The sequence below is a fragment of the Scyliorhinus torazame genome, chromosome 17 (assembly GCF_047496885.1).
Source record: "Scyliorhinus torazame isolate Kashiwa2021f chromosome 17, sScyTor2.1, whole genome shotgun sequence".
Classification (NCBI taxonomy): Eukaryota; Metazoa; Chordata; class Chondrichthyes; order Carcharhiniformes; family Scyliorhinidae; genus Scyliorhinus; species Scyliorhinus torazame.
In genome coordinates, this window is record NC_092723.1 from 100,078,424 (window position 1) to 100,099,692 (window position 21,269).

The window sequence follows — 21,269 nt, forward strand, 5'->3', positions numbered from 1 at the left end:
GAGATGGGGGCAAGGGAAGAGATGGGGCAAGGGAAGAGATGGGGCAAGGGAAGAGATGGGGCAAGGGAAGAGATGGGGCAAGGGAAGAGATGGGGGGCAAGGGAAGAGATGGGGGGGCGAGGGAAGAGATGGGGGGGCGAGGGAAGAGATGGGGGGGCGAGGGAAGAGATGGGGGGGCGAGGGAAGAGATGGGGGGGCGAGGGAAGAGATGGGGGGGCGAGGGAAGAGATGGGGGGGCGAGGGAAGAGATGGGGGGGCGAGGGAAGAGATGGGGGGCGAGGGAAGAGATGGGGAGCGAGGAAGAGATGGGGGGCGAGGGAAGAGATGGGGGGCGAGGGAAGAGATGGGGGGCGAGGGAAGAGATGGGGGGCGAGGGAAGAGATGGGGGGCGAGGGAAGAGATGGGGGGCGAGGGAAGAGATGGGGGGCGAGGGAAGAGATGGGGGGCGAGGGAAGAGATGGGGGGCGAGGGAAGAGATGGGGGGCGAGGGAAGAGATGGGGGGCGAGGGAAGAGATGGGGGGCGAGGGAAGAGATGGGGGGCGAGGGAAGAGATGGTGGGCGAGGGAAGAGATGGGGGGCGAGGGAAGAGATGGGGGGCGAGGGAAGAGATGGGGGGGCGAGGAAGAGATGGGGGGGGCGAGGGAAGAGATGGGGGGGCGAGGGAAGAGATGGGGGGGCGAGGGAAGAGATGGGGGGGCGAGGGAAGAGATGGGGGGGCGAGGGAAGAGATGGGGGGGGCGAGGGAAGAGATGGGGCAAGGGAAGAGATGGGGGCAAGGGAAGAGATGGGGGGGCGAGGGAAGAGATGGGGGGGGCGAGGAAGAGATGGGGGGGCGAGGGAAGAGATGGGGGGGCGAGGGAAGAGATGGGGGGGGCGAGGGAAGAGATGGGGGGGCGAGGGAAGAGATGGGGGGGCGAGGGAAGAGATGGGGGGGCGAGGGAAGAGATGGGGGGGCGAGGGAAGAGATGGGGGGCGAGGGAAGAGATGGGGGGCGAGGGAAGAGATGGAGGGCGAGGGAAGAGATGGGGGGCGAGGGAAGAGATGGGGGCGAGGGAAGAGATGGGGGGCGAGGGAAGAGATGGGGGCGAGGGAAGAGATGGGGGGCGAGGGAAGAGATGGGGGGGCGAGGGAAGAGATGGGGGGCGAGGGAAGAGATGGGGGGCGAGGGAAGAGATGGGGGCGAGGGAAGAGATGGGGGCGAGGGAAGAGATGGGGGCGAGGAAAGAGATGGGGGCGAGGAAAGAGATGGGGGCGAGGAAAGAGATGGGGCGAGGAAAGAGATGGGGGCGAGGAAAGAGATGGGGGGCGAGGGAAGAGATGGGGGGCGAGAGAAGAGATGGGGGGCGAGAGAAGAGATGGGGGCGAGAGAAGAGATGGGGGCGAGAGAAGAGATGGGGGCGAGAGAAGAGATGGGGGCGAGAGAAGAGATGGGGGCGAGGGAAGAGATGGGGGCGAGGGAAGAGATGGGGGCGAGGGAAGAGATGGGGGCGAGGGAAGAGATGGGGGCGAGGGAAGAGATGGGGGCGAGGGAAGAGATGGGGCGAGGGAAGAGATGGGGGCGAGGGAAGAGATGGGGGCGAGGGAAGAGATGGGGGGGCGAGGGAAGAGATGGGGTGCGAGGGAAGAGATGGGGGGGCGAGGGAAGAGTTGGGGGGGTGTCCTTTAAAACAGAGATGAGGAGGAATTTCTTCAGCCAGAGGGTGGTGAATCTGTGGCACTCTTTACCGCAGAAGGCTGTCAAGGCTAAATCACTGAGTGTCTTTAAGACGGAGATAAATAACATTAGGAGGGTATTGAACGTGGTTATGGCACCGGCGGAGGGGATGAACCAGAGGTGGTTGTGGCATTGGACGCCGAGAAAGCGTTTGACCGGGTAGAATGGGGGCACTTGACCGGGTAGAATTGGACCAAGATTTGTGGACTGAGCAAAGCTACTGTATAAGGAGCCGAGGGCGAGTGTCCGCACAAATAACATCAGCTCGGATTACTTTTCTCTCCACCGTGGGACTAGACAGGACGTCCTATATCCCCCTGCTGTTTGCACTCACAATTGAGCCATTGGCCATCGCGTTAAGAAGTTTGGGTGTATGGAAAGGGATAGTGGGGGGGGTATAGAAGATAGGGTGTCCTTATATGCCGATGACTTGTTATTATACGTGTCGGAACAGAGTGTGTCAATAGGGTGAATACTGCAGCTGCTTTGGTTGTTTCGGTCTTTCTTGGGGTACAAATTAAATCTAAAGAGTGAATATTTTGTGGTGTCTCGGCCGGGGGTGGGGGCAGGAGTGGGGAGGCTGCCATTCCCTCGGGCAGGGACTCTCTTAGATACCTGGGGGTGCAGGTTGCTCGGAATTGGGGGGGGGGGGGGGGGGCGGGCTCCATATGTACAACATTTCTCGTTTGGTGGGGAGGGTGAAAGCTGATCTGGCAAGGTGGGATGGTCTCCCTCTGTCACTGGCGAGTCAGGTGCAGGCGGTTAAAATTAATGTGTTGCCGCCATTTCTGGCTTATTTTCCAATGCCTGCCGATTTTCCTACCAAAGGCATTTTGTTTAAAGAGATTGAAGGGGTGATTACCTCGTTTATATGGGGAGGGAAGTTGGGAAGAATTAGAAAGGTGCTACTACAGACAGGAAAGCAGGCAGGGGGTTTGGGTCTTCCAAACCTGATGTATTATTACTGGGCGGCGAATGTGGAGAAGGTACGGAGCTGGGTCAGAGGGGTTGACTCCCAGTGGGTCAGAATGGAGGAGAGGTTGTGTAGGGGGTCGGGATTTAAGGTGCTAGCAAGAGCGCCGCTCCCGACGGCCCCGGGGAAATACTCAGGGAGTCCGATAGTAATTGCTTTGTTGAGAATTTGGAGGCAATTTTGCCCACTTAGGGTTGGGGACAGGGTCAAGGGAAATGACGATTCGGGGGAACAATAGATTTGAGCCAGGGAAGTGGGATGGAAATTTTCAGAGGTGGGAGGAGAAAGGAATTAGAACACTAAAAGATTTATTTCTTGGGGTCGATTTGTAGGATTGAAGGAGCTGGGTGCGAAGTATGGGCTGGAGCAGGGAGAAATATTTAGATACATGCAGGCTCGAGACTTTGCCAGAAAGGAGGTAATCTCTAAAGTGGTGCACGGGAGGCCATATTTGGGGTGTCGGACCTGCCGAGGATGGAAACGGGGGTGGAGGCAGATGGTGTAGCCTTCGCCTCATTGATCGCACAAAGGCGGATCCTGTTGGGATGGAGATCATCCATCCTGTGCCCTGGCGTGGTGGGGGGACCTGCTGGAATTCTCAACGCTTGAAAAGGTCAAGTTTGAACGGAGGAGAATGATGGAGGGGGTTCTACAATTCATGGGCGTTATTCATTATGCACTTTCGAGAATTGGACTCTATCGAACATTAGGGGGTTGGTGGTTGGGGGTTTGGGGGAGTTGGGGGGGGAGGGGGACTGTATGTGTTAATGGTGACTATGAGCGATCCCTGATTCCTTTTTGTAATTTGTTTATGTTAACATGTGGGCTAATGTTTGGGGGTTTGGTGGGAGAATGGGATTGTTGTTATTGATATGGGGATTGACATTGTATTCATTACTGATTATTGTTTATTATTGGTGGGTGAAAATTTGGGAGAAAATGTGAAAAAGGAGAAATCTAATTTTTTTTTTAAAAAAGACAGAGATAGATAGGTTCTTGATCAATAAGGGGATCAGGCATTATGGGGAGAAGGCAGGAGAATGGAGATGGGAAAAATATCAGCCATGATTGAATGGCGGAGCAGATTCAATCAGCCGAGTGGCCTAATTCTGCTCCCATGTATTAGGGTCTTATGGGGGAGGGGGGGGCAGATTGGGGGGGGTGGGGACGGTAGATGGGAGGGAAGGTAGATGGGGGGAAACAAGGGCCATATGGTATTCATGCTGATATTCAGCACAAACAATCCAGCTAGTCCTACACTCTAGCCCCTTAGAATTCCTTCCAATGAAAATGGAGGAGTAAAATGGTTTTTAATCTTTGCATTATTACCTGAGCCACATGCAAATTGGTGTATGGATTAGGGAGGTGAATATGTGCTTGAAGTGGTGTTGGGCAGAGGTTGCATTTCATGGGACACTGGCACCATTATTGGGACAGGAAGGAACAGTGCTGTTGGGAACTGGCCTTATAGAGGAAAGGATAAAAAGCACAGTTCACAGTTACAGGGACTTTAAACACGTAAATGGAGTGAAATCACAAGTGGAAGAAGGAGTATGAATAAAAGTTTGAAAATGAATGAAAGGGAAGAAAGCAAACTAACTTTAGGTGCTTCATGCACAATAGATTAATTTGCTGACAAATTTTGTACTGATTCATTTCGGAGAAGGAAGGAAGGAAGAAGCTGCAGCGATACTCACCTTTGTGACGATGGACTAGAGGGTCTCAAGAATCAGACCCATAGTTCAATCAAGCCATCTTTGTGGGTAGTAGGACCGAATCTTGGGTGTTTCTCGTATTATATATTTTGGGTTCATTTCTGTGTTTAATTGTGTGTTTAATAAAGATTGTTGAATTTATACTTGTGTTTGACCTTTGTTCTCCTCGCTATTAAAAGACACCAAGGTAAAACCTTTAGGTAAACTGGTCAAAAGTATCTGAATTGGACAGATACACAATGGCATGAACTGGTGGAGGGAATAATCGAAAAGGCTAATCAAAGACTGGACTTAATAATAATAATCTTTATTGTCAGAAGTAGGCTTACATTGCAATGAAGTTACTGTGAAAATTCCCTAGTCGCCACATTCCGGCACCTGTTCGGGTACACAGAGAAAGAATACAGACTGTCCAAATGACCTAACAGCACGCCTTTCGGGACTAGTGGGAGGAAACCGGAGCACCCGGAGGAAAACCATGCAGACACGGGGAGAATGTGCAGACTCCGCACATACAATGACCCAGCCGGGAATCGAACCTGGGACGCCAGCGCTGAGAAGCCAAAGTGCTAACTACTGTGCTGCCCGAGGACTTGATTCCTAGGGGACTAGAATACAAGGTAAGGTAGGAGTCATGCTACAATTATACAAAGCCTTGGTTAGACCACACCTGAAGTAGTTCTGGACACCACACCTCAGGAAGGATAAATTGGACTCAGTGAGAGTCTAGTCTTAGAGTGTGTCGAGTGTAGATTTACCAGAATGATAGCTGGTCTCCAAGGGTTAAATTACATAGCGAGTTTACAAAAACGAGAGCTCCATTTCCTGCAATTCAAAAGGTTAAGGAGTATCATAGAATTATGGAATCCCTACAGTGCAGAAGGAGGCCATTTGGCCCATCGAGTCTGAACCAGCCCTTGCTCCGATAGAGCACCATACCCAAGCCCAATCCCCCCATAACCTTTTGGGCAATATCATGGCCAATCCATCTAACCTGCACATCTTTGGACTTTTGCACACGGAGGAAACCCACGCAGGCACAGGGAGAAAGTGCAAACTCCACAGACAGTCACCCAATTTCGGAATTGAACCCAGGTCCCTGGCACTGTGAGGCAGCAGTGCTAACCACTGTGCCAAGGTGCCACCCGATAATTTGATCAAGGTTTATATTAAGGGGAACAAATAGGGTACATAGAAACGTCCACTGGTTGGGGAGCCTTGGGCAAAGTCTAAAAATTAGAGATTGACCTTTCAGAAATGGAATGAGGAAACACTTCTTCATACAAAGGGTGGTAGAAGTTTGGAACTCTGCAAACAGCAATTAATGCAAAATCAATTTTTAATTTTAAATCTGGGATTGAAATATTTTGGCAAACCAAAGGCACTATGGTATATGAGTTAGACCACAGGTCAGCCATGATCTCATCGAATGGTGGAACAAGCTCAAGGTGAAACCGGCCGACGCCTATTCCAATGATACCAGCTTTCCAGAACTTCTTAAGTTACCTTGAAATTTTTACACCTCCACGAAGATAACAGCTATTGAAATCAATCATGACTATAGCCTTCGGCATAACTCAGGAATTCATTTGCAGGTTCTATGGATCTTGTAATTTATACAGGAATCAATTCCATTGAATTACGGATTACAGCTCTTTTAAAATTAATAAGTATTAGCATAGTACATTTACTCAGCTCTCCATATGCTTCCCAAATTAAAACTGCATATGGACTTGATCTCAGTTATCAAAACAGAGGTAAAAATACAACTGATTTACTCTTGCTGTTGCCTTCTCTACTTCACCTTGAGATGTTACTGTTAATACATACAGTGAGCTCTCACTAGGTTAGCTTAGCTGCAGGCCATGCTCACAATAAAACTTTAAATTAGCTGGAACTGACATTTGTGTTCATAAGAATGAATGACTCATGATCATTAAACAAGGATGAACATGGTTTTAAACCAGACATATGGTTTGACGTTCCCAAACAGCCTGTATAGATAGATTTGCCATACGATGCAGCAAGACCTCTGATTCAATCCCTGGTTTGTACTGAATTAGCTGGTTTCTGTTGGGTTAGCACCATTGAAGTTACAAGTGAATTCAGTGACCTTGCATGAGCAAGGTGGGGCAAGATTCCCTGTGCAGCAAACTGTCTGGATGTACATATCCATGGTTGTTTGCAGAGGGGATCGTGCATAATTATAGTTTTCCCCCAGCCACGGTTGAAGAATCATCTGACATTCACCATAAACATTTGGGCTCCTGGCATCTGTCGATCTGCACCTCAGTAAGAGGAGGAGGGAACAAGAAAGGTCAGTGGAAAATGCTCAACTCTTGCTACTACTGAAGGGAGGTCTTCTATTACGAGACTGTGTACGAAATATTCCAGGTGACATTTTGAACAGACAGTGGGTATATTGCTGGGCATCATGAAGTAAGAGGAGCTTGCAACATAGGCAATGCAACAATCATGGGAGTCTTTAATCTTCATGTCGACTGGACAAATCAAATTGGCAAAAGCAGTTTGGAGAACAAGTTCATGGAATTCAAAACAGTTTCCTCGAACACTACATCGTGGAACCAAACAGGCAACTGGGTATTTCAGATTTGGTCTTGTGTGAGAAGACAGGGTTAATTAGTAATCTTATAATAAAGAATTGTCAAGGAAGAGCTATCATATGATAGAATTTCAAATTGATTTATGGAGTCTGAAACTACAGTATTAAATTTAAATGAACCAATTATAATTGCATGAGAAGCAAGTTGACTCAGATAGATTAGGAAAGCAGATTAAACAATGTCTGTAGAATAGCAATGGCAAGCATTGAAATAAGCATTTCCTAATTCTCAACAGATACACTATCAATCGAAAAATAAAATCACCATGGAAAAAGTGGTCCATTTGTTGTTAGCCAAGAGGTTGTGTACAGTATTAAAGGATTACAATTGATGCTGTCAAGAATAGTTAGCCTGAGGATTGGGAGAGTTTTAGATGCCAGTAAAGGCTGAACAAAAATTGACAGAGGGAGGAAAAAAAGAAAATGAGAATATGTTAGCAAGAAATAAAACATCAGCTTCTACAAATATATTTTACAAAGAGTAGCAAAAGATAAAGTAGCAATAGAAGTGGAGATGAGAAATGGGGAATAAGGAAATGGCAGAGACATTAAAAAGATATTTTCCATTTGTATTTACAAAAGAAGACGAAACAGAGCTGCACGGTGGCGCAGCGGTTAGCACTGCTGCCTCACGGCACGGAAGACCTGGGTTCGATCCCGGACCCGGATCACTGTCCATGTAGCGTTTGCACTTTCTCCCCATGTCTGCATGGGTCTCACCCCCACATACCAAAAAGATGTGCAGAGTAGGTGGATTGGCTACGCTAAATTGCCCCTTAATTGGAAAAGAATTATTGGGTAGTCTAAATTTACTTTTAAAAATAGAAGACAAAACAAAATTTGAAAAAATAGTAAAGCCAACCAAAGGTTGGATGAGAGTGAGGAACTTAAAGCAATTAATATTACTAAAGGAAAAGTACTGGTTTTAAAAATAAATGGGATTTTCCGAACAAATTGCCTGGGCGTCCTCATACGCATACATCCTAAGAGTTCGAGAAGAGATGGTGAATGCATTGATATTCCAAAACTCGTTAAATTCTGAAACATTCCCTGGTATTTTGGAATGTAGCAAATGCATTATTCAAATAAGGAAGGAAAATGCTAGAATACATTATTTAAGCAAGTGATGATGTGGAGATGTCGGCATTGGACTGGGGTGAGCACAGTAAGAAGTCTTACAACACCAGGTTTGTTTCAAACACTAGCTTTCGGAGCACTGCTCCTTCCTCAGGTGAATGAAGAGGTTTGTACCAGAAACATATATATAGACAAATTCAAAGATGCAAGACAATGCTTGGAATACGAGCATTAGCAGGTGATTAAATCTTTACAGATCCAGAGATGGGGTAACCCCAGGTTAAAGAGGTGTGAATTGTGTCAAGCCAGGACAGTTGGTAGGATGTTGCAAGCCTAGGCCAGATGGTGGGGGATGAATGTAATGCGACATGAATCCCAGGTCCCGGTTGAGGCCGCACTCATGTGTGCGGAACTTGGCTGTAAGTTTCTGCTCGGCGATTCTGCGTTGTCGCACGTCCTGAAGGCCGCCTTGGAAAACGCTTACCCAGAGATCAGAGGCTGAATGCCCTTGACTGCTGAAGTGTTCCCCGACTGGAAGGAAACATTCCTGCCTGGTGATTGTGGCACGATGTCCGTTCATTCGTTGTCGCAGCGTCTGTATGGTCTCGCCAATGTACCATGCTTCGGGATATCCTTTCCTGCAGCGTATGAGGTAGACAACATTGGCCGAGTCGCACGAGTATGTACCTGGTGGGTGGTGTTCTCACGTGTAATGGTGGTATCCATGTCGATGATCTGGCACGTCTTGCAGAGATTGCCATGGCAGGGTTGTGTAGTATCGTGGTCATCGTTAAAATTAATTCGCATATCATATCGCACTGCCTTTTCAGGCAGATCCTGGAACTCACCGAGTTTTGCTCAACTGACATTGTGATACAGGTAGTTCAATGAAGGTTTTGCAGTGGGCAGTACGAGAGTATTTCAAAAATATCAACAGAAAGATATGTTTGAAAATTAAAATTATTGGATGAGAGGGTAGAGCTGGTCCAGGGTTCAAACATAATATTAGGTGAAGTCAACATGATTTTATGAAAGGGAAATTGGTTTTGGCAAATTTACAGGTGTTTTCTGAAGATGTATCAAGTAGGATAGCTAGAAAAAGGAAAAGCTGTGGATCTAGTATATTTTCAAAATGCATTCAATATGGACCACACAAAAAGATTTGTGCATGCTAAAAGGGTTTATGGGGTTGTAAATAATATTTAAATGTCAACGTTAACACTCTGTCCTCTCTAGTCAGCAGGCTGTCGGTTCGAATGTACTCAAGATTGCAATGCAATGTTACAATCCAGAATAGTTTTAGGATCTAAATTGAAGGGGTGTAGGTTAGGTTGATCTTAGATTAGGATAAATGGTCAGCACAACATCTTGGGCTGAAGGGCCTGTACTGTGCTGTACTGTTCTATGTTCTATGATATGGACTCGACATTAGCTATTCACTTTCTGTGTCAAAGTCTCAAAAGATAATTCACTGTCCAATGTTTATACTGGGCGAATTGTGTTAACACCAACAATAACTGGTGGAAATAATATATACTTAACAGTTATCCAAATCTAAATAACTCGGCGAGCATGAGGAACTCAACAATGCTGACCTAAACCCAAAGTGTAATAGTCCAGCACAATACGCCAATCTACTGCCACACTATCTCAACTTTCTTCAGGAAATATATATTTGAAAACCTGTTAAATTACATCCTTCCACAAATGCATTTTTTAAAAGATCTAATGTTACCCCAAACTAAAAATTTAGAATTCCACAGTCCAAAGATGTGCAGGTTAGGTGGATTGGCCATGATTAATTGCCCTTAGTGTCCAAAATTGCCCTTTGTGTTGGGTGGAGGTGTTGACTTTGGGTAGGGTGCTCTTTCCAAGAGCCGGTGCAGACTCAATGGGCCGAATGGCCTCCTTCTGCACTGTAAATTCAATGATAATCTATGATTAATCTAGGACAAAGGTTCGGCACAACATCGTGGGCCGAAGGGCCTGTTCTATGCTGCATGTTCTATCAAAGAGTGCTACTTACCATCCACTTCATCAACTACTGCCCGAATGACTAAAGGAAAAACTCCTTTCTCTAGATCAAAGTTTATCTACAAAGTAAAACAAAAGAACAGTCAAAAACAAAGATAAAAATCATTTTAAGTTTCAAACAAAACTTTTAAAAGTCCTGCAAAATGAAGAATGTCAAAAAACAATGCTTGTAATGCAATTTATGCATATTTTACAGATAAACATCACAAAATGAATGCTATCTAACACAAAATTACTGAAGTTTCTTTTTCAGTTTGACTGATTGTAAACACTTACCACATTGAAGTAACTAGGTAATGCTGTAACATCTCCAGTCTACTGAATTCAGGAGATAATGTTGCAACATCTGGCAATGTTTGCTCCAGAGACGGCACGATAAATTCATCCAAGCCAGCTAAAATATCCTCTGACTATGAGTGATACCACAGGAAACTAACCTGTATATTACTGCAAATTAATTTATAAAAGTGCTGTCCTTATATATTCACAATTAAAATGTAACCCTAAGACTTTGAAATTTAACATGAGTCAAGCGGTCAGCTAAACAGAAAGCCAAAATGGACGAGGACAAATTTGAGAAAGACAGATAAGAATAGCTCAGGTGAGGTGGATGGAAACACTGGCACGCAGGACTGCAGAGCAACAGCAAGGTGTTTTTTGATGAAGAAATATTAAGAATCATACAAAACCTTGTTTCTTGACATAGTTATATTTTACATAATAAATGTGCGTACTGATATACAAAATGGAAATTACCAATGTAAATGTACCACCATTGTACTTTGTTTTTCATTTCTCAGCAATTCAGCCTGGATTGCTCAATGTTCCAAAATTCATCTACTGAACAAATTGCTATTTTCTTTGCTACTTAACTCGAAGAAAGCTTCCTTCACTGATTGTTAAGCATATATATTAAGAGAAGGGCAACACGGTACACAGTGGTTAACACTGCTGCCTCACGGCGTCAAGGTCCCAGGTTCGATACCTGCTCTAGGTCACTGACCGTGTGGAGTTTGCACATTCTCCCAGTGTTTACATGGGTTTTGCCCCCACAACCCAAAAGATGCGCAGGCTAGGTGGATTGGCCACGTTAAAGTGCCCCTTAATTGGAAAAAAATGAATTGGGTACCCTAAATTTATTTTTTTTAAAGTATATATTGAGGGTAATACAAAAGCAAAATACTGATGCTGGAAATCAGAAACAAATCCATGAAAATGCCTGCGCCAGGTCATGACCTGAAACATTAACTATGTTTCTCTCTCCACAGATGATGCCAGACCTCAGTATTTCCAGCCTTTCCTGTGTTATTTCAGATTCCAGCATCCGCAGTATTTTGCTTTTACATTTAGTATGTATTTTGCAAAGAAAACAATTTATCTTTTGGTTAAGATGGGCAGTATTCTGATTCATGAAAAGAAAATTATGTATAAATTAGTTAGGTTAAAGGTTGCCAAAGCACAAAGGTCCGATGGTGAGAACAAATCTGGATAATTACAGGCCTATTAGTTTAACCCCTGCAATATGGAAAATTTTAGAGTTTCTAGTTAAGGACAAAGTTACGATATATCTAGAGTTTAAAAATAGATAGAAGTAAAGGCAATAGTGTTTGGCAAACCTCTCAGTTCTTTGAGGAAGTATCAAGTGTAACAGAATTATAGTGATGATGGACTTTATAAAATAGAAGACCAAATGTATATGCCCCTCAAGCCTATTCCAACATGCATTAAGACCATGGCTGATCTTTGATCTGTTTCACTTTGCTGCCTGATCCTCACACCCCTGAATTCCCCAGGATCCCAAAATCGATCAAATTCATTTTTGAATGTGCTGCAAAACTGAGCGTTCAAAGCCTTCAGTGAAGAAATTCCTTCTCATCTCAGCCTTAAATGATCGGCCCCTTATGCTGAGACTGTACTCTCTCTTGCTTTCACTCTCCAGCAATGGGAAAATACCCTCTCAGGATCTAACAAGTCCCCTCAGAATCTTATAAATTTCAATGAGATCACCTCCCATTCTTCGGAACTCGGAAGAGTACAGGCCCAATCTAGTCAACCTTACAACATAGGACAACTCTAGGTTAGAATCTAGAAATGTATATATAATCAACTTAAAACAGGTAAAAGAATACGTTAATATGCAAGTTTTGTTTTACTGGAATCTGCTAAAGGTTTTATTTCCATAACAAGACTCGTGGGATAATTATTCTTAGAGTTAGTTAGATTGGACAAAGGGCCATCGTTGGATAAATGCACAAATAGATAACTATCATACAAAACTGTGCTGGGCTTTTTACTTAATTTTGTTCAATTAGGATGCTTGCTGAAGTACATGAATTCATTCGCCTGTGGAAGTAGAAATTACTTTTGTGACCAGCACTATGCTTCTGCAACCTGATAAGGGATAATGAACTGAATGAGTATTACCAATACTCTCCAGCCTTCCGCTCCATGATGTGGAACCATTTGTCCTTTGCCCAGGCAACTCACTTTAATACATTTTGAGGTCATCGTGACTTGAGCTCTTTTTCTGTAGCCTTCACCTCCATGCCCACTTCTTTGGAAAGGAATCCTTTCCCAACCGGTTGTCCCTTTCGCCCTTCTTCAGTATTCTCCCTCCACCTGAAACCCCTCTTTTCTGGCCTCTTTCCCATTCTTAATCTTTTCCTTGAGAACTGCACATGTGACATGGCTGTCTCAATTTCTCTGCACCCCTCGCTCAGTCTAACAACCAGTCTCCCTCTGAACTTGCTGCAACCCATTCTCTCAGGTTGCTGTCAATGTCCTAACATTGCTGTCGATCCTGCTGACAAGGGCATTGCTGTTGTTGTCTAGAAAGATGATCTCTACCTTGCAGAGCCTGGACACCAACTCACCGACACTTCCTCTAACTTCCCCCAGACAGTGATCTCCACCATCAAACATCGTTTCCAAAAAAATAACTGACTTCATCTCCTCTGGTGATCTTTCCTCGGCTTTCCACCTCGGTCGTCCAATCCCAAACAGCTTGCTTCTAACTCCTTCACAAAATCCAAAAATAGCACTATCTTGATAGACCCATCATTTCAGCCGCTTCCAGCCCCACTGTATTGATTTTTTCCTGCCTTGACTATCGTGTCTCCCCTCAGTGACATCTGCGACTCTTTCGATGCCCTCTGTCACTTTACCAGGTTCCAATTTCCTGGTTCTATCTTCCCGCCGCTTGCCAACGGGATTTCCCATTGAAGCCACCCTACGCCACCTGGAAACCTGCAGTGGGGAGGTGCTGCCGGGGGGGGGGGGGGGGGGGGGGGGGGGGGGGCGAACAGGCAATCCCAACGGATGGAGAATTCCAAACAGTATTTACAGCACACAAACAGGTCATTTGGCCCACACTTGGTTTATTCTCCACAAAATCCCCTTCCCGTCCCATTTCATCTAATAATCCAGCCCAGGGTTTGAAAGAAAGTTGGTGAGAACTTTGCAGGTGGCCGAACCATAATCCTGCAAAGTTTTCTCGTTCAGGAATTATACCTTTCAACTGAAAAATCATACATGTCATTTTGCTACTTAAAAAAACGTGACGGGGAAACCAGGGAATTACAGACCAATTAGCTTATATTATTAATGATAGGCTGAGTGATCGCCTTGAAAGTTTCCAGCTGATCTGAGTGAGCCAGCATAATAATAATCTTTATTATTACTATTGTCACAAGTAGGCTTACATTAACACTGCAATGATGTTACTGTGTAAAGCCCCCAGGCGCCACACTACGGCGCCTGTTCAGGTACACAGAGGAAGAATTCAGAATGTCCAAATTACCAACAGCACGTCTTTCAGGACTTGTAGGAGGAAATTGGAGCACCCGAAGGAAACCCATGCAGACACGGGGAGAACGTGCAGACTCCATACAGACAGTGACCCAAGCCGGGAATTGAACCTGGGACCCGAAGCTGTGAAGCGACCGTGCTACCCACTGTGCTACCTTGCTGCTCAATGTTGCCCTGATAATGAAAACTTAGAAATGGAAATAATTAATGCAAAGATGAATCTTGAAGATCCATCCAAGTGGTGGGGCTGTGACTACTTCTTTTGTTAGCTTATTCCACTATGGGACTGCTCCTGGGGACTGTCTTTGAAATGAATGGTCTTTGTCATTTGTGTGGACAAATACCTCATGTTTTGTCATTGCTGAAGGCCACCAGGTAATTGTTTCGGCCAATTGCCACCAGTCCAGTCCACTCTTACCAGTTTTTACTGCTGCATCATTGAAATAATCCTATCTGGCTGCTTCACAGTTTGATATGGCAACTGCTCGACCCAAGTCTTAAGAAACTACAGAGTCGTGAACACATCCCAGTCCATCATGTGAATCCGCCTCCATCCATTGACACAGCCTGCATCTCCCGCTGCCTTGGGAAAGTGGGCAGTATAATCAAAGACCCTTCCCACCCGGGTTATTCTCTCTTCCATCGGTCAAAAGATACAAAACACATACACTAATAGATTCAAAAACAGCTTCTTCCCCACTTTTACCAGATTCCTGAATGACCCTCTTATGGACTGAACTGATCTCTCCACACATCTTCTGTACTGTGTATCACTACACTCCCTATGCGTCACCCGATGTTTACATCTCTTTATTAACATTGTGTATTTATGTATGTCGGAGGTTTTTTCATATATGGAATGATCTGCCTGGGCTGGATGCAGAAAATACTTTTCACTGCGGTTTTTCAACCATTATGAACATTTTGTTACATGCCTTACGAACAGTCTTAGATATAACTAATTAATAGTGGAATAGATATCAACAACAAAATCATTTGTGAGTTAATTTGATGCCGGAGATGGAACATCACTGTGAAGGTGAATCTGATCAGAGTGAACAGTTTGACATACACCAAGGGAAAGATGAGCTAAGAGTGATTGATGAAGGCCTGAGTACATGAAACGGTTTAAAACCCTAACGGCAGATGAATGGCAATAAAGGCGGGATTTTCAAACCAGGGTTTAGCCAAAGAACTCTACGTCTTGTAGGATATATTAAAATGACGTAAATCTTTATAGGATAAAAATAGCTCGTCAATAATCCATCCAGGCATCCACCTCTGTAAATGATATAAAGTGAGACACTTTAGATAGGATCAGTGCAGGACTCTGAAAGCCAACTCCGTTCAACACAACCGAGTGGTTCGAGAATTCGAGAAAACCTGGGGCACCAATAAGAGAAGTGGAAAAAGAGCAAGCTGTTTGTGATTGCCAGACAGCCTACTTGACCGGACCGGTACTTGCAACTTGCCAGTCGTATGTTTTTACTATGTAACTAGTATTTTCTTTACTTGTTAATCTCGGATTAAACTCAACATCTCAGCATAGTGGTTGCACCTGATCCTGAATGATTAAATTGTGATAATTCTCGACTCTCTTCAAATTAGGACACCCCATCTCAGTGATCAATCACATGAATTTTTGCTGTCCCATCTCCAATGCAAATATATCTTTCCTTAAATATGGAAACCAAAACAGTCCAGGTGTGGTTCTAAAGATCTTACAATTGCAGCAAGGCTTTATTACACGTGCACGCCTGACCCCTTACAATAAAGGCCAATATGACTTCCTTTTTCAAAATAAATTTAGAGTACCAAATTCTTATTTTTCCAATTAAGGGGCAATTTAACATGGCCAATCCACCTACCCTGCACATCTTTTTGGGTTGTGGGGGTGAGACCCACGCAGAACAAAGAACAATACAGCACAGGAATACGCCCTTCGCCCCTCCAAGCCTGTACCGGTCATGATACCACCCTTGACCAAAACCTTCAGCACTTCCTAGTGCAGTATCCCTCTAAACCCATTCTATCCATGTATTTGTCGAGATGCCTTTTGAATGCCATTAAAGTGTCTGCTTCCACAAACTCCCCCGGCTGCGCTTTCCAGGAACTCACCACTCTCTGTATAAAAAACCTGCCTCGCGCATCTCCTCTAAACTCTGCCCCACGGACCTTAAACCTATGTCCCCTAGTGACTGACCCCTCCACCCTGGGAAAGAGTGCCTGCCCATTTACTCTATCCATGCCCCTCATAATCTTGTAAACCTCTATCATGTCTAATGAAAACAGACACAGGGAGTAGGTGCAAACTCCTCAGTGACCTGGGGCCGAAATCGAACCCGGGTCCTCAACACACTGCGGCAGCCCTACTATTTGACTTCTAATGGTTTGCTAACCTGCATGCTAACTTTGTTTATGTACGAGGTCACACAAATCTGTCTGAATTACACCTTTCCTCACCATTAAAAAAATATTCTGCTTTTCTGTTCTACCTACCAAAAGTGATCACCGTCACATTTTCCCACATTATACTCATATGAAACATAAGAAAGCTTTTGACAAGGTAAATGTCAATAAGGTACCACATGTGGGTGGCACAGTGGTTAGCACTGCTGCCTCCCAGCTTCAGGGATCCGGGTTCGATTCTGACTTTGAGCGACTGTGTGGAGTTTGCACATTGTCCCCACGTGGGTTCCCTCCCGGTGCTCCATTTTCCTCCCACTGTCCAAAGATGCGCAGGTTAGGTGGATTGGCCACACTAAATTTCCCCTTCGGGTCGAAAGGTTAGATGGGGTTATGGGGATAAGACAGGGGAGTGGGCCCGTGTCGGGTGCTCTTTCAGAGGATCGGTGCAAACCGGAATGGTCTCCTTCTGCACTGTAGGAATTCTATTCTATTATTAAAGCTTGTTAATTAGGGAAATCAGAGTGGTTGGAAGTGGAAGAGATGCCCTACAAGATTCAGTTCAAATGCCAGTTCAATGTAGATTCATAATTTTGATTTAGTCATCAAGAGGTCGATATGAAAATTTGCAAATTATACTAAGATGAAACACATTGTTAATTTGTGAAATAACCTAAAGTTTTTGTGATGTTGGTAAAGCGGAATGAATTATATAAATAAAAATCAAATCGCAGATAGAAGTTAATGTTGCGAAGCTCAGAGCCATATATTTTACTCAATAAAATCCTCAATGGACTCTGAAACAAAAAGGTATTTTTCTCTTTACTCTGCGAGGTGAGAATGTGGAAATTGGAAAATGGTTGAGGCAAATACAGGTTGGATTGCTTAGATAAGGGAAGAGATTTAGGGAGGATGACAGAAACAAAAAATTTGAGAGACAGGAGGAGAAGAAAGTCAAGATGGAACCTTAAATCCCGGGATTGGATGTTGCTATCAGCAGTGAAGTAAAGGTGCCCACTGCTGGCGTAGTTGCCCACCAGGATCTGGCAATCTCCTTGGTGCAGACTTTGTCTTTCCTGACATTTGTTTCTAGTGTCAGGTTAAGTGGGTCACGAGGCATCCACCAACAGTGATGCCATTAAGCAGGATAAGCAACAGTCATATTGAAGTATTCCCACAGACAACAAACAGGAGGTAAACAAAAAACAAATTATTTCTTTCTAACTTGCAAATTTTACAGGTAGTGCATTGATTGGGATATATTGGTGGGATAAAAAAGCTAAAATATCAAGCTTTCCTAAAAAAAAATGATTTCAGAAATGTGAAATGTTTGGTCATAATGGAGGCAATCCGAACCAACAAATTTAAGCATACTCTTTCAGAGCTAGTGAGGGTAATTTAGCAGAAATTTTAAACATAGTATGCCGCTAAGAACCTAATTATGCTTCACTCGACATGGTCTCACTGTGAAAACCCAAGGAAAGTTGCCCTCAGAGCACAAGTTCATTGATTTCTAATTAATTGCAGCTTTGGAAGATCTAACAGTGCACCCTTTCGAGAAGTGTAGAATTAATAACTGCAACTTCTGGATTTCCAATTTTAACTGCGCATTGCATGGACTGTAGAATCTGCTGCCAGTTTCAGAGGAGCAATGGCAGCGAAAGCTGACAGTTACAGAGTCATTCCTCCCTTAAAACCTGGGCAAATGAAGTTGCTCAATGAAGAGGCTAAAAGAGGATGCAATTTTGAGCCTGGTGAAGCAATTATCAGTAATCAAGAGAATTACCTGTACCCTTAAAAAGATATCAAATGTTCCAATGGTTTTAGTACACTCTGAAATTTTACATGCAAATGTAAACTTCTTTCTAAATTTCACAGCAAGACTCAATGTACTTTACAAGGCAACCTCACTATATATTATTTTTTAAATTAAGGTGCTATATAATTCTCCGTCCGTTCACGCCAGGGGAGTCACCAGTCCCACTGCAGTGAATGGAGTTTTGGTTAAGCCCCAAATTCTCCGTTCTCACTGGCAGCAGTGGCGGGTTCGGAGAATCGCGGTCAGCATATTTAAATGCTGATTTAAGTATGCTAATCTCGTTCAGGCCCAAAGGCATGAACCAGATTACGGCAGCTGCAGTGGGTCGGGAGCATATTGTCCCGGGCAAATAAGCAAATAAAAATGCTCCAAGTCAAGAAGTTCATTATCACCGGAAATGCAGTTTTAATTATTTACCAATTAACTTAAGGCCAAAGATCAATAATGTTTGGAATAAGTTTCAGATTTTTTGACAATTCCAAAGAGAACATCCTGTACTTATAGAAGGAAATGTATGTCACAGCTTCATCACACATTTCGGAAACAGTGTATAAAATTAAAATATTGGAACTTACAAAAATAATTCTACTTGTTCTCCAGTGTTTGTACATGCTGCACATTTCATTTAGATAGAAACAGCATAATTATGCATGAATGATACTTTATACAGCAGTGGTTCGCACTGCTGCCTCATGGCGCCGAGGTCCCAGGTTCGATCCCGGCTCTGGGTCACTGTCCATGTGTAGTTTGCACATTCTCCCCGTGTTTACATGGGTTTCGCCCCCACAACCCAAGTTAGGAGGATTGGACACACTAAATTGGCCATTCATTGAAAAAAATTAATTGGGTACTCTAAATTTATAAAAGAAAACAATACTTTATACAGATATTCTTAAAAAGGACTCTACACAGCAATTGTCACGTGACTTCAAAGCAATTCTTTTGTGAAGCACTTTCAGTTGTTTTGAGGTGCTATATAATTCTCCGTCCGTTCACGCCAGGGGAGTCACCAGTCCCACTGCAGTGAATGGAGTTTTGGTTAAGCCCCAAATTCTCCGTTCTCACTGGCAGCAGTGGCGGGTTCGGAGAATCGCGGTCAGCATATTTAAATGCTGATTTAAGTATGCTAATCTCGTTCAGGCCCAAAGGCATGAACCAGATTACGGCAGCTGCAGTGGGTCGGGAGCATATTGTCCCGGGAAAATGCCTATTTTCCCGGCATAGTGGGATATGTGCCAGGCGCAACGCAACCAGGAAACCGTCCCCAAGGTCTCCATTTCTTCTGTTGTACTTTCTCCTTGTGTTTTTTAATGAAGTTCCATGGGAAGCACAGTGATTCGCACAATTTCTTCACAGCTCCAGGTTATCAGGTTCAATTCCCGGCTTGGGTCACTGCCTGTGCGGAGTCTGCATGTTCTCCCCTTGTCTGCGTGGGTTTCTTCCCACAGTCCAAAGATGTGCAGTTTAGGTGGATTGGCCATGATAATATTGCTCTTAGTGTCTCTTGGTTGGGGTTACTGGGTGTCCGGGGATGGGGTGGAGGTGTGGGCTTGGATGGGGTGCTTTTTCCAAGGGCCGGTAAAGGCTCAATGGGTCGAGTGGCCTCCTTCTGCACTGTAAATTCTATGATTGGCCTGGATTTTGCAGTCAGTAGCAAAGCAAGGGCATTCACCGCTGACCTGGAAGAAAGCAGAGCTGAGAGATCCAGTGATCTCTGCAATTAGATTCTTAACTCTCAAATAGTTTAATGCGGATTCCCAGTGCTGAGCTGCAATTATGTTATCAAGCTGCCCAAGTAGCAATTCTCAGGTAACTAGGAAATGAAGCACACTGATAATCAAATCACTTTTCCCGTTACAAAATTTACAGACAGTAAAATACAGATTGGGACTTAACTATGGGGGCTTTGGTAACTGAAATATTATAAACAAACTGCAAATAAAATAAATTAATCTGAAAATTTTATTTTAAAAATCTCGGAATTAATCATAATAAAGACATTGTTAAAAATGTAGAATTACTTTTTCAGGGCCAGATTAGCTGTTCAGCCATAGTTATTACTCAGATCTGTTTAAAAAGCCTGTTACACCTCAGTGAACAAAGCTCAACGGTGATATCAGAGTGTAAAAGGGGGAGTTCTCACCAGCTCAACTGATCTCACTGATTGCTGGATCTGGAGGGAGAGCATATACCATGCAACATGTGTCAGAGTAGTAAATGATATACCACAAATTCAGGGCTTTAATGTTAATGTGCGCTTGCATCAAATCCCGAGATTGATCAGATCAGAGGGTTACGATGGCAAACATTGACAGTTCAATGCCAAAAACTCCATAAATTCCAGGCTGTCATTTAAAAATCTGTAGGCTGGTCCAAGAGTCTTTAGAAGAATAGTCAAGAATATAATTATAAACAGGTTTGTTCAACTGCAATTAATAATTGTGTAATTATAGCAACAGTTCATTCAGCGGGGGCAGGAATGGGCCACTATTATTGGTGCAAAAGCAAAATACTGACATTGGAAGTCTGAAATAAACACTGAAGATGCTGGAAATAATCAATAAGAGCATCTGTGGAGAGCGAAACAGAGTTAATGTTTCAAATTGTGATCTTTCACTGGAAGCTTCTGATGAAAGGTCATGGTCTGGAACATTAACTCTGTTCTCCATAGATGCTGCCAGACGTTCTGAGTATTTTCAGCATTTTCATTTTTCCAGGTGTAAACAGTATCATTTAAAATGCAATTATTAACTTTTGAATTTATGATCCCAGTTGATGTTATAACTGGACGGGAAAATTCCAGAATGGAATCCTGGCTCAAAAAAAGGTAACTTTTAATTTTGTTCTAAAACGTGAAGCAACAGGGTCACAGGACCGCTGATTAATTTTAACAACGATAAAACATTAAACATTAAGAAATTGGATTATGCTACAATACTTCTTCCCTCCCCACCCTTATCTTAACAAATACACACAGATTTAAAGATTAGCATGGATTACAAAGTACATCTTAAGCTACAACGGTCTCATTAATACAAAGTCCCTTTAAGTTCGCAAGATAACGGTGGTCAAATACACGCACTCCATTCTGAACCCAAGT

General features: G+C 44.0%; 1 protein-coding gene across 2 annotated transcripts in view; it reads right to left on the reverse strand.

Moving 5' to 3' along the window:
• LOC140394017 (E3 ubiquitin-protein ligase MGRN1-like) overlaps positions 1 to 21,269 on the reverse strand; it is a 247,376-nt gene that overhangs the window by 120,424 nt on the left and 105,683 nt on the right. For both annotated transcript variants that reach the window (XM_072480789.1, XM_072480788.1), the window contains exon 6: positions 10,130 to 10,196. In XM_072480789.1, coding sequence (XP_072336890.1) covers positions 10,130 to 10,196 — 67 coding nt within the window. The remainder of the gene's footprint in view (positions 1 to 10,129; positions 10,197 to 21,269) is intronic.